The following is a 12,561-nucleotide window of genomic DNA, read 5'->3' on the forward strand; positions in this document are numbered from 1 at the left end:
CTTGGAAAAGGAGGAATGCACTGGAGATAGACCTTACCTACTTTTTAATGTCCCTAGGATGCATAACAGTACAATAACTGTGTTGTATACAATGTATTGCGTTGTGGGATTCTATTTTTATGTTTAGTTTTAAACTAACAAAGATCCTTGGATACTATTGTGCATGTACTGTGATATACTATATAAAAATCTCCTAGGGATACAGATTAATACCAGGCCAACAAAAAACCCCAAAATGCAGACTGGGGAGATATCCAATGTTCCCACAACCTTATTCCACAAAATTCTACAGAGACTGTATTGGCAGAGTCAAAGTAGACACAGTTGATTTCAGATAAACAGCCAAAACACAAGCAAATGCTAGAGATCTGGCTGAGATAGAAGAGCTTTTGTGGGCACACCTAACGATAATGTATCATTATATAACCAAGTGTGTATGCCAAGCAAACATTTAAATTTAGCTCATCTTTCTGAAGTGCTCATACAGCCCACCCATGGCCACAGTATTAAGACTGAAACACGTTTTCTGCAATGCTAATGACAAGTGGACACATGCCAGTGGTAATGAAGGAGACTCTAGCGATGAGTCAGTGACATCCCCTCTGCCAGGAGAGCATCTCTATGGGTTCTAATGAGGGTCACTTGCTCCTGCCAGATTAGTTATATAAACGACCTCCTTGGTTCAGGGAGGTCCAGGAGGAGGGCTGAATGTCCTGCCATGGTCTCTCCAGTGTTGGGTCTTTGTTGTAGCTCCAATCCCAGGCAGGCATGAAGTTCCACTCCACTCTCTAGACAGCCTACAGATTATAATGTTGTGTGACAGGTCGCTTTCCATTGAGTTCAATTACAGCTGCTCCATCAGAGCTCTGTTTGTTGCAGATGAAGAACAGGCATGAAGCAGCTGCTCTCTACTGACGGACAGAAGGGGGGACTCTGGGGACTAAGGTACCAGGAGAACAGCAAAAGTCACTGACACAAGTCTTCCCTCCTCTGGTTAATAACAAAAGGCATTTACTGTACATTGTGGAGGTCTGCACACTGTTACTCACATGTTACTTTCGTTTGAAGATCTAAGCTCTCAGAGGTTGTTGCCACATTGACAAATACACACTCAAGTCCTGTATGGCTCCCTTTTCAGGGGAAATGCAGGGTTTCTCAGAGGAGTCCTAGACAATATATGTTGGAATCTGTAAGGTATTTGGCCTCAAAATCCTACAGATGTTTTCCATGCACCTTCCAAATTTTCCTTTGATGGAGGAGCTTACAGAAAAACAAAGCATATTCCCCCATGGGAATAATTTCCAATCATTTCTGGGAACAAATCAAACTGCCCTTGACCAAAATAAATATAAGTAAGCAAAGATTTCATAGTGGTCTCATACTCTCCAGGTTTTTTGTTTTTTTCCATTTGGCACAGGATGCAAGATAACAATACATTTGCATCAATCATTTACAAAAATGAGCAAACGTTAGAGCTAAAACATGCTATTTCCATCCATCCATTGTCTAACCAATTTATTCAGTACAGGTCTGCTGGGAGCCAGAGCCCATCCCAGAAAGCAAAGGATACAAGGCAGGTTCCACCCAGAGTGGGACGCCAGTCCATCACAGGGCACACACAGACATTAACACGCACACACTCACACCAGAGCCAGTTTTCCCAGAAGCCAATTAACCTACCAGGATGTAGATTCCACAAACACATCCACACAAATAGCACCCCAGGAATTGAGCTTAGGGTTCCAGCACTGTGAGACAGCAGATCTAACCATTGTGCCACCATGCCACTCAACATGTTATTCCAGGATGTCCAAATCTTAATCTTTGCAATGAGGGTCAAAATAATACTAAAAGCAAAAAGAGGTATAATATGCCCATGAGTTTAATTTCAGTTAAGATCTGAGAAGGTGAGTTCTGAACATGCCGCAACTTGTTATAAACATGTCTGTATACAGCAGCAAGCCCTGCATTGCAATAATCAATCCTGAAAATGATGAAAGAATGCATTGACTTCTGTTCATCGGACTGGAAGATTTGTGATTTGTAAATATGAATAATAATGCAAAGATGAAAAGAAGACATTCTCAGAACATTGTTTACATGAGTTTCATATGCTAAATGTGGATCAGCACTAAGATTTCTAACCTAAGAACATGGACTGATTTCAGGACCATCTGTAGTCAAATTAAGGTTGACACATTAGTGGACCTGACAAGGCAACCCAATCAGCATAGTTCCAGTCTTGTCATAGTTCAGATGTAAAACATTTTTTGCATCAATTTTTTAATAGAATCTAAGCAGTCTGACAAGGATGACTGAGATTTGTCATAAGTCTTAATAAATCATAAACCTTTAATAAAAATAAATCTGAAAGTCATCAATATAGAAATGAAAGCTGATGGATAAAAACAGTGATTTGATGGATGCCAGATGTGACCAACTTTCTAGAGGCAGAACAATGCCCAATGATGACAAATTGTTTTACGTCAATTATAGTTAAACCAGAGCATTATTAACATGAATGACCTTCATTAAGTGAGCTTGTATGATCAACAGTATTAAAGGTAGTACTGTAAGTAGATTCAGTAAGACAAGAATGGAGCAAAAGAATCAGAAGCCATCGGTAGACCATTAGTAATCCTAACGAGATGTTTCTTTACTCTGCTTCAATCTGAACCCATACTGTGAAGACTCATACAGCTTATTTGTATACAGCCCATTCTGGTAGCTTTGTGCTAAAAATTGTACTAAAAGTAAGATATTGGCCAATAATTACTGAGCAAGGTGGAGTCTAAGTTCTAATAATTTTTAACAGATGGATAAGAGTTATTAATTTAAAGGCTAATAATTACAGATCTTAATCATTTATTGATTATATGATTTACAGTGGGGCTAAGAATTCTGAAAATAATTATGCACCAGCAGCTCCACTAGACGGTGTATTAAATGCAGAAGTGAGAAATAGCTTTGCAAAATGAATTAAGGGAAGTTTTCAGGGGCCAGATTGAGAAATCTAAAGCCTTCTAGATCTTTTTTCCAGCAACATATATTTGTTTAATGGCCAAAAGTACATTTTAGCACATATAATTTGTTAGTACCCTGAGACATCACAGTGTGCAACAGTTATTTTCAGTCATATTTGTAAAAAAATGTTTGTCTCAGGTCAGTAATACATTCTTTATTAAATACAGTTCCTTGCTCTCTACGATGCCTTGTACCTTAGGCGACTGATTACATGTTTCTTGTCCAGTTTAGCAGTAATGATAAATGGCCAGTCATCTAACTCTCTTGTTCCAAGAGTGCAACATGCACTTTTAGTAAGTCTAGACTTGTCTACACTTTTCACATTTTTCTAAAGGCTAAATGTAAGTTCAAGGAGGTAAATGCATCTTCTACCTAGACATTACATTTCAGGCAATTCTTATGGACATCTGGGAGTGATGTATTGAGCTAAGAGCACCAAACACATCCTTTGTCTCCTCCAATTAAGGCCACTAACCATATTCATCTTGTATCACATTCATCATATTCATGTGCATATTCATCATGTCAGTAACTGATTATCCAGTTGGCCTGGAGTCTATCCTGGGAAGCACTGGACACAAGGCAGACCCTGGACAGATCACTAGTCAGTGCAGGACACACACAGACACTCTTATACCAGGGCTCACTCATAGCAAATATTACAAAAGTCAGTTAACCTGTGGCTTGTATTTACACTGATGGAGGAAACCAACCAAGTCCTAGACTAAGAGCAGAGGTTCCCCATTGAGCCCTTTGATCTGGCAGGCTGCCCTGTGAAAGGGGAGATATTGACAGTTTTATTGGGATAAATAATCCTGTGGATCTTGCTTATACAGTATAACAGAATTAAAATAACCTGAGTAATATAGACTCAGGTTATTTCCTCAGAGTGAGGAAAGTCCACTTCAGTTAATGTTTTGTGCACTTGCCTTTAAACACACAGTTTTATGTGCATATTTGTACACAACCCTTTAAGTAATCAGAGAAACTTGCTGACCAGAATCATTTCCCTGAAAATGATTAAAAAACTGTGTTTCATTTCTTTATCATGGGAAAGAGAAGCAAATGCAACTATTTATTTGGCTGCAGTGTGTAGTACTGCAATTGCTCGGATGCCCTCACAGTTTAAAGTTTGTAGGGATGCAAAAAGTCAGTGAAGTTTAGAAATGAGTTTAATTAACAAGATGGGCCCTTTGAGGAGAGCAAGAAAGCAGGGATACAAATATATCTTCTCCTGCTGTGTTCTAAATACAATCATTCTTGAAGGCCTTTTTCTAATCCAAGTAGAACCCTGGCCAGCTTCTTGTGTTGTAAATGTCAAGACACGAGGCAGTAAGCATTGTCTAGGGGTGACTTTAGGGTTGAGAGAAAACCTTGAAAGCTGTTAGAGAGACCCAATATGTTTGGAAACTGCTGGGACTCAGAGGGCTTTTTTGTAGTGAAAAGGCTGCTGACAAGCGTAGCTGTCCACAGACAGAAAACAGGACTTTTATAGGACTACTGTATGTGCTTATTTACAAAAAAAGCAAAAATAAGTCATTTAAAGTGTGAGAAAAAAAATATGATAAAAATAAACTGCCCCACTAAAGTTCATATTGCTTTGTGTAAAACAGTTTGTTATAGACACGTCTGCAGCATTCATCTAAACATGAGTTGTCTGACCAATATAGCGCATATTTGCACAGTAATAGAGAGTTTCAAACCAGTGTAAGTGAAGCCTGTTTTTTATGTTGTACCATTCTTCTGCACTGACAAAGCTTTGGGGAATGTTTATTATCCACCAAGGCGAGCCAAGAGACAATGAAAACACTACAGTTAGTCAAAGGCTGTGTTATTTCTTCAGAATAACTCTGAGGAATGAAAACGGCTCATCCATAAATTTCTCAGTAACAGTAAACACCAACAGATAAAGTGAAGAACTGTTCCAAAAATAAATCTTCAGCAAGCTGCTCTTTCCTGATTTAGAAGTGATAGGTGAGAAAACTAAACTTCCCAAAGAACAGCTCTACTCTTAAACTGCTCAAGAGTAAACACAAAATATAGATGTGTCTCACTTGGCAGCTCCTAAGCTCAGCCTCAGGAATGCCTTTCTAACAGCTCCATTTTAAAAGCCTGAAGTCAGATATCATCCAAATTAACATCACGTTTGCTGTCAAAGGAAAGAAGTTCTTCTCCTTTTCATACCAAAATCAAGCAAGTGAAAACAATGAGACTAGCCTCATAATGAATTAATATACGATTCCCTAAGCTTAGTCATCTTACAAAATAGGGCAATACACATAAAATCAAAAGTATGCTTTCATTATTACTCACAATGTAATTCCTTTATTATAGATACTCTATGGTGTATTGAATTGCAGTGCTATTAATGTGTAATAACCCAATGAGGTTTATTCAACTGTTATTATACTTGATAATCAGATAATCATTTTATTTTTAAATACTGTGTAAAAAATGACAAACAAGGAGAATTTCTCACATCCTTGTTGGTAATGTTCAACTGGGTTTGTCCAATTTACACTCAGAGCTATGTTCCTGCACTGTTTTCTGAAACACTATGTTAGGCGATCGTTTAAAAAAATTGAAAATCCAAAGTCTCCATGCTATGAAAAACATTTAATCTGCCAATAGTTCTCTTAAAAAAGCCTCTTGTTTATGCATCTATCATATTCTTTATGATAATTAAAAGAAGAAACAGGTGTAAACTTGTGGTAATAGTAAATGTTTTAAATGATAACCCAGTGACACATGGTATAGTGGCACTTGCAGTACTGGGGTCCTGGGTTCAATTGCTGGGGTGCTATCTGTATGGTTTGCATGTTCTCTCAGGTTTCCTCTGGGTGCTCTGATTTCCTCCCACTGTCCAAAGACATGCTGGTAAGTTAATCAAATTCTATAAAATTGTCCCTGGTGTAAGTGTGCGCATGCGATGAACTGACATTTCCATGCAGAGTGTACCTGCCCTGTGCCCAGTGCATCCTGGGACATGCTCTGTGCCACCATGACCCTGAATTGGATAAGCCGTATTTGAAAATGAAGTGTTGTGATGTAATAACCCACTTTGTGCAAAGTTCATAACATGTTGAGTGCTGCACATTCCCTGAACAGCTCAAGAGACATGCCCTACACACTATATTCTAACCCCCTTTTATTATTCCTCTGATGTGTTGCCTGTCTGAGTTGTGTCTGAGTGAAGCCTGACTCAAAATGGGAGACGGCACCACTCTATGGGTTTCTCACTACTGTGTAGAAAGATTCTTTTGGCTTTCACAGTGGACATTGGGGCCTGAAGTTAGACGCACTCACTTTTATGACCATATCAGCTGGAACAATTCAGGAAAGAAATACAGTTCCAAAATGTTACCCGCCCAGTCTGTTTCCACCATGCCTTAAGATTGCTGCAGTTGTTTTGCAAGGAGATCTTTCACAAGGGTTGAACTCTTCTTTATAAGAGTTCCCTCAAAACTAATCCTGTAAGATAATTGATTACACTTTTAAAAATGATTTTACATTGCTTAGCAGTCCAATACCAGAATAATTCAGTTTAAAAAGATTGCCTTCCATTGAAGATGCTGTTTAAAATGGCGTTTCTATTGCAAAACTTCAGGCATATGAAATCTAACACTAGCACAGATGAAGTGTCTTTCACCAAAAAAAGCAAGTCAAATTCTGGTGCTTCACATAGCCCCTCTAACTTTTTAATGGACCCCTGGAAATGCTGAGTGAGTTACAGAGGTGGCACCACAGCCCTCTGATATTTAGGAACAAGTACATTGTTATTCTATGCTGAAAAGAGAAGAAAAGAAACACAACATTTTGGCTGTGAAGCCTTCTTTAGGTGTGACACCTGAAGAAGGCTTCACAGCCAAAACGTTGTGTTTCTTTTCTTCTCTTTTCAGCATGGAATAAACCTTTACTTGTTCCTTTGCAGCCTACGCATGCTGACGCAGCTGCCTACGTGAACTACTGTACATCAGCCCTCTGATATTTAGACAGTGTAAACCTCTGTTGCATTAGAGGACAAGTGGTTTGGTGCTGACAAGTTATCTGGAGTCAAACAGTGGTGATCTGCATGCTTGGAGCTCACAGGTAACCAGGATCAAACAGAGCTGGGCTCTTCCTTTCGATTAGCTCTGGAAGACGTTTGCCCTTGTACACATGGACGTGGCCGTTATTAACCTCAATATGTTTCACATCCAGTTCAAAGTAGATGTAGGAAATGAGGCTTAGGGAGAGTATGGCCTCAGAGATGAAGAGTGTGAATGAAAACCACAGGGAACTGGAATACCAAAAGTCTGATATGGTTAGTTCAGTGTGAAGAACAGGGTGACGTTTTGTTCATGTGACTCCACGTGAGATTTACCTATAACCCTTAACCCTCTGTCACTTAATTTATGCCATGAAAAAAACAACCACAAACGCTTCATCTACAGCATTTTGTGACTGGATTTCCCCCCTTCTTTTATGTAGCTGTTTATTGACAGTCCAGTGGAAACAGATGTTTTTTTTTCTCTCTCTCTCGCCTTGTCAGTGTTTGCTGTCACACAGACCTTGATGCTTTCCCCCTCTCCCTACACACGCCCGCCGGCTCTGTTGCTAGGCGGCGATTTAAAGGAATCGAGCTCTGCGCCGGTTGGACCGTAGCGCACCAACCCGGAGTGGAGCTTTGTCTGGTGCCTTTAGAGCCCACTGCCTCGCCGGATCCAAGCGGGTCACTGAAAGCCGGTTACAGACGCGTCCAAGCAATACCATCATTTTATCTGTAAACTGCGATGTACTGTAGAGTCTCACCAAGAACCAAGACGCATGAGGGCGTGTAAATTGCTAGTCTGCTTAGCACAAACAGAAGCTGTTTCTAATCAACACATACACTACATAAACCTCAACCAAGCATAACCATTACTGTCCAATAATAATAAAAAAATCTGACACACTAATCTTGATAAAGAGCTGACAACCAAAAATGCAACCACAGTCTCATAAAATCACATGTCGCCTTGCACGCAAGTCAACAATAAGAAAGGAAGGAAAGAAATGCAGGGGGAACCGAGGAAAAAAGGGACAGTGGTGGCATTTGCAATCTGCCCAGTAACCCTCCAGTCCCTGCCCCTGTGTGTGCTGATTTCACCGTGGACACGTATGAATAATTCACACAGCACCGCGGCCCTAATCCCGCTTTTGTGGCGCTCCCGCATAGCTATGGACTCCAGCTGCACCGAGCGCACCTTCCACCGCCTGCTGCGAGTCCCCCCGCTTCGCTCCGTAACGCCTACCTCTGCTGCGATGCACAGAGTGGACAGGTGGGGTAAGGACTTTAAACTGGAGCCGCAAGTGTCACCCCTCTCGAAAAAAATAATAATTGTAAAAATGTTTTTTTTACTTTAACATATTTTGTGAAATGATTGTCTTCGAAAATAGTATTTTTGTGGGTCTTGGCTTACACAATATGTATTACATGCTAAAAGAACCCTTTCTGGAGTTACACTTTCCTTTTGCTTTGAAAAATGTCTAAATGCGAGTATACATTGGACCCGTTAAGGAAGACACTGGGAGGAGGAGAATTGTTTATTATTAATGTTGTTGTTGTTATTATTATTATTATTATTATTATTATTATTATTATTATTATTTTGTTATTGTTATTATTATCATCATCGTAAAGTCCACTTCAAAACAGGAGACAAAACAAAAGATAACATCCCGAGTTAATCTCTAAATCCCTATATGGCGTTTAACCTACATTCCGACAGCATGTCCCGGCGCTACACGGTCTTCAGCGCATAAGCTCTGTGATACGGCACTAGTGGAGAGAGGAGCCGAGGAGCGGGCAGAAGAGGGCTCCTGCACATGACAGGAGGCTCTTTCCCTCCGAGTGCGGTGTGGGGGTCTGTGACCCTGTTTACGAGTGGATGTTAAATGAATAAACCGGCGTCTTACCATGTGCGCACAAGGGAACCAAGTGCAGAATGATAAAGCCGGACCACAGCACAAATCTCCAGCACCCACTGCAAAGCCGTGTCTGACAGCCTTCCATTCTTGCGTCCTCAGCTGTGTAAAAAAAGAAAAGAAAAAAAAGGCCTTCCCCCTTCTATAGACAATGTAAAATTTCTTGTCGAATTATTCCAATTGGTATATCCTTTTGCGTTTTCCTACGTTATAAATGTCCTCGGCGGTCCCCCATGGTTAATCCACTGGCTGGGAGAGGTGTTCGTTGTCTTTTAGTGTTTTCAGTATCTATTCACTAAACCCGGCTTCGTTACGGTTCCATCGTATAACAGTTGTGTACACTATTTTACAGACGCCCACTCTGGTCCGGAGTCCAGAACAGTAAGAGAGGGAGTCAGCAGTGCCGCTACATCAACCACTACCAAGCGACATCAACTGCTTCCTCAGCCCCCTGATGGGATCTGCTCAGAAAATGATCATTCTCTCTCCCCCCCTCTTTTTCTTCTCTTCTCTCCTCCCACCTTTTTTTTTAAATAAACTGCTATTCAATTGACTCAATTGGATATCGTCCTGGTGCGCAGGCTTCACGGTCCCTCACTCGATCGCTTTTTGACCGCCGCCCTGGGAGAGACAGTAATGCAATAATCGGTTTATAATCTTCGGCGGCTGCGGCGTGGCGGTGTGTGTGCTGGGTGGTTAAAGGTGGACTAGAGCGTCGCTATTTATGTGATCGGGTGTAAGCATGGGGGTTTGTTCAAAAATACAGTAAACTGAAGCAGAATGTTCATAAAATATTATGAGAGATCACTTTTTAAACTTGTTTTTAGCCCTCTCCCACCATAAAAAACAGTACTAATCTCGTCTCGATTCCTCATCGTCTACGATACCTACTCCCCCGTCCGCTACGTTTTGATTAAACAATTAAGCAGAGAGGGGCAAACATGTGGTAAGGCTTTTTATTGTTAACACTATTAAAAAGGAAAAAAATGCCATAAAAAATCTAAAATGTGGGGTTGGGGAAACTCCGGTGATAAATTGTATTTTTCATACGGAAGGTTAAGGGGTGCGGAAAGGGGCGACTTGGCTAAGACCTGAAACTGACAGAATTTCGAATAGAAAAAGAAGGGTTACTGCGAGATGATCAGCGTTGCGAGCGGCTCTGAAAGGGTCCCCTGAGAGGTGATGAATTGCAGCGGAGCCCGGGAGCTGGGCAGCTTGGGCACCGTTCGCATCCCCACCGTACTCCGGCACAGAGAGGCTGGAGGAATGCGCGCCGAACAAGTGTCTGGGCAGCGCAGGACTGCGAGGTTAGCAGCAGCAGTGCCCACAGAGAAGCCTGAGAATGAGAGGCAATTCCTCCAGTCTCGGCAGAACATCCCCATCACAAAGGGACACCAGTTTGATGGTACAACCGGGACACTGCAAGGTAAATAAATTTTAAGAAAAAAAAAGTCTTTCATTAGAATCTAATGTTATTTATCAGCCCCCACCCTTTTCTTTTGTTTCTTTAACAGACAGATATATTCATATTCTAAAATGACATCACACATCCATCTACAGGTGGTAGGAAATTCCTGCAGTTGTTAACGAAGCACATTACCATGGATGCAGTTAACATCTGCTGCTTGTAAACCTACAAGGAGCGCTGCAAATAGAAGCTATTTATATTTTAATTAAGTGTGGCTGGCGGCGGGCGAATTGGCCAGATAATTCTGTGGACTCCCGGCGGCAGTAAAGCAAATCTGGGCCAGTCTATTACAGGGCGATGGAACAGGTGTATATCAGAAAGTAGCCAGAAATTGATTTAAGAACACGTACTGATCGTTCTGAAATTGAAAAAAAAATACAAACTCGCGGGAGAGTGTTAAACGGACAGAAAGAAAAAAAAGAGTGATCGGTGTTCCGTGAGGATGTGAAGTAGAAAGCAGTGAGGTTGGAGGCAAGCGGCGCTACACAAGATGTCACTGCAGGGCATGGATCTACACATTAATGGCGGCCCTTTCAAGAAAGCACCTGTATGCTTGAAGTTGATTCCTTTAAACAGAACCTTAAAATAATGACTCTTAAACTTAAGCGCGGTGCGGTGGCTCTCTGGCTGGAAGGTTGCCGGTTGGTATCTCGTCGCCGGCAGAGGAATACTACTCTGTTGGGTCCCTGAGCAAGGCCCTTAGCCCCAACTGCTCCAGGGGTGCTGTATAAATGGCCGACCCTGCGCTCTGATCCCAAGCTTCTCTCTCCCTGTCTGTGTGTCTCATGGAGAGCAAGCTGGGTTCTGCGAAAAGACAAATTCCTAATGCAAGAAATTGTAAATGGCCAATAAAGTGATCTTATCAATTTGTTGCTGTGAGACATGGTTTCTGTACTGTATTTTCACAGGCGCTCGTGTTTGATACTGAACAGCAGATAGGGGGGTGCTGTCCAGATCGAGCTTGTGTTGAAACGCTACTCTTTATGTCTCCTTTGGGTGTCTGTGTCCATGTTTCTATTTATATGCAGCGGTGAGGGTGACAGAGCTGAGGAGCCACAGGAGCATGGTGGGGGGGCAGTAGTCCTCTTTAGTGGGAGAAGATTGAGCCTCACAGCTGGGATATCCAGACAGTTGGCAGGTGGCCTCCTGATCCCATTCCCTTGCCGAGAAGACAAGGGATTGTTAACTCCGTGTCGGTAGGAGTCAGGAAATGATTTAACACCCCTAGCTATAACAGGCACACAAGTGAAAATGTGAAAATAAAGGGCTTTCCATGCTGCCAGGAAACTCCTCCTGAAAGGTACAGTAATTTATTCTGTTCTACTACTCCAGTTTTAACAGGTTAAAGGCAAGGGTGCTGATTTAATTACAAAAGGAAAATCCAAGCCTTAAATATCTTCTATACATCATATTTTGATTTTTTTGACTCTAATAGAATTGTCAAACATCTTCAGTTAAAAAAGGAACTCTGGTCTCCTGTGTGACTCAACAAGAAAAGGACTTTCCAGGAGCACAGGATTAGGTTTTGTCTCTAGCTGAATGTGACAGGGATTCCCCAAGCAGCAGGACAGAGGTCTACAAGAACAAAGCTTAAGATTAGTCTGCCAGGGTTGTCTGGAATTTCTGACAAACAGCAGCAGCTCAGTGAAAGAAGTACCAGCTCCTCTGATTGGTGCTACCCCACGCCTGTCAGGTCCTTTCAAAAAACGTGATTCCACCTGTGAATGTTGGAAAAGTTTGTTTTTGTTCCCTCCCACACAGGTGCAGGATTAGATGCCAAATAGTAAACCACTTTGACATTCCAAATTGCATAGGCATAGAATATAAAACCAATTTTTTAAATGAAAAGTTCTGTTCAGCATTATACTAAATATATTGGTACAACATCGGTTCAATAAGTAATAAGAAAAATTGTTTACACTTATATAGCACTTTCCTGGACACTCCACTCAAAGCGCTTTACAGGTAATAGGGACGCCCCTCCACCACCACCAATGTGCAGCATCCACCTGGATGATGCGACGGCAGCCATAGTGCACCTGTACACTCACCACACACCAGCTCTCAGTGGGGAGAACAGAGTGATGAAGCCAATTCATAGATGGGGATTGTTAGGAGGCCAT

The 12,561-nt window shown here is 41.5% G+C and overlaps 1 protein-coding gene across 4 annotated transcripts in view; it reads right to left on the reverse strand.

The window, feature by feature from the left end:
* The window catches only part of LOC102697172 (chondroitin sulfate proteoglycan 5), a 42,301-nt gene extending 32,502 nt beyond the window's left edge, over positions 1 to 9,799 (reverse strand). The window contains exon 1 of one of the 4 annotated variants that reach the window (XM_006635686.3): positions 8,962 to 9,799. In XM_006635686.3, the coding sequence (XP_006635749.3) occupies positions 8,962 to 9,058 (97 nt within the window). In that variant the 5' untranslated portion in view covers positions 9,059 to 9,799. The remainder of the gene's footprint in view (positions 1 to 8,961) is intronic. The other 3 variants (XM_015357126.2, XM_015357127.2, XM_015357128.2) reach the window with 3 other exon arrangements.
* Positions 9,800 to 12,561: the final 2,762 nt, after the last annotated feature.

Source organism: Lepisosteus oculatus, chromosome 10, assembly GCF_040954835.1.
Source record: "Lepisosteus oculatus isolate fLepOcu1 chromosome 10, fLepOcu1.hap2, whole genome shotgun sequence".
Taxonomy (NCBI): domain Eukaryota; kingdom Metazoa; phylum Chordata; class Actinopteri; order Semionotiformes; family Lepisosteidae; genus Lepisosteus; species Lepisosteus oculatus.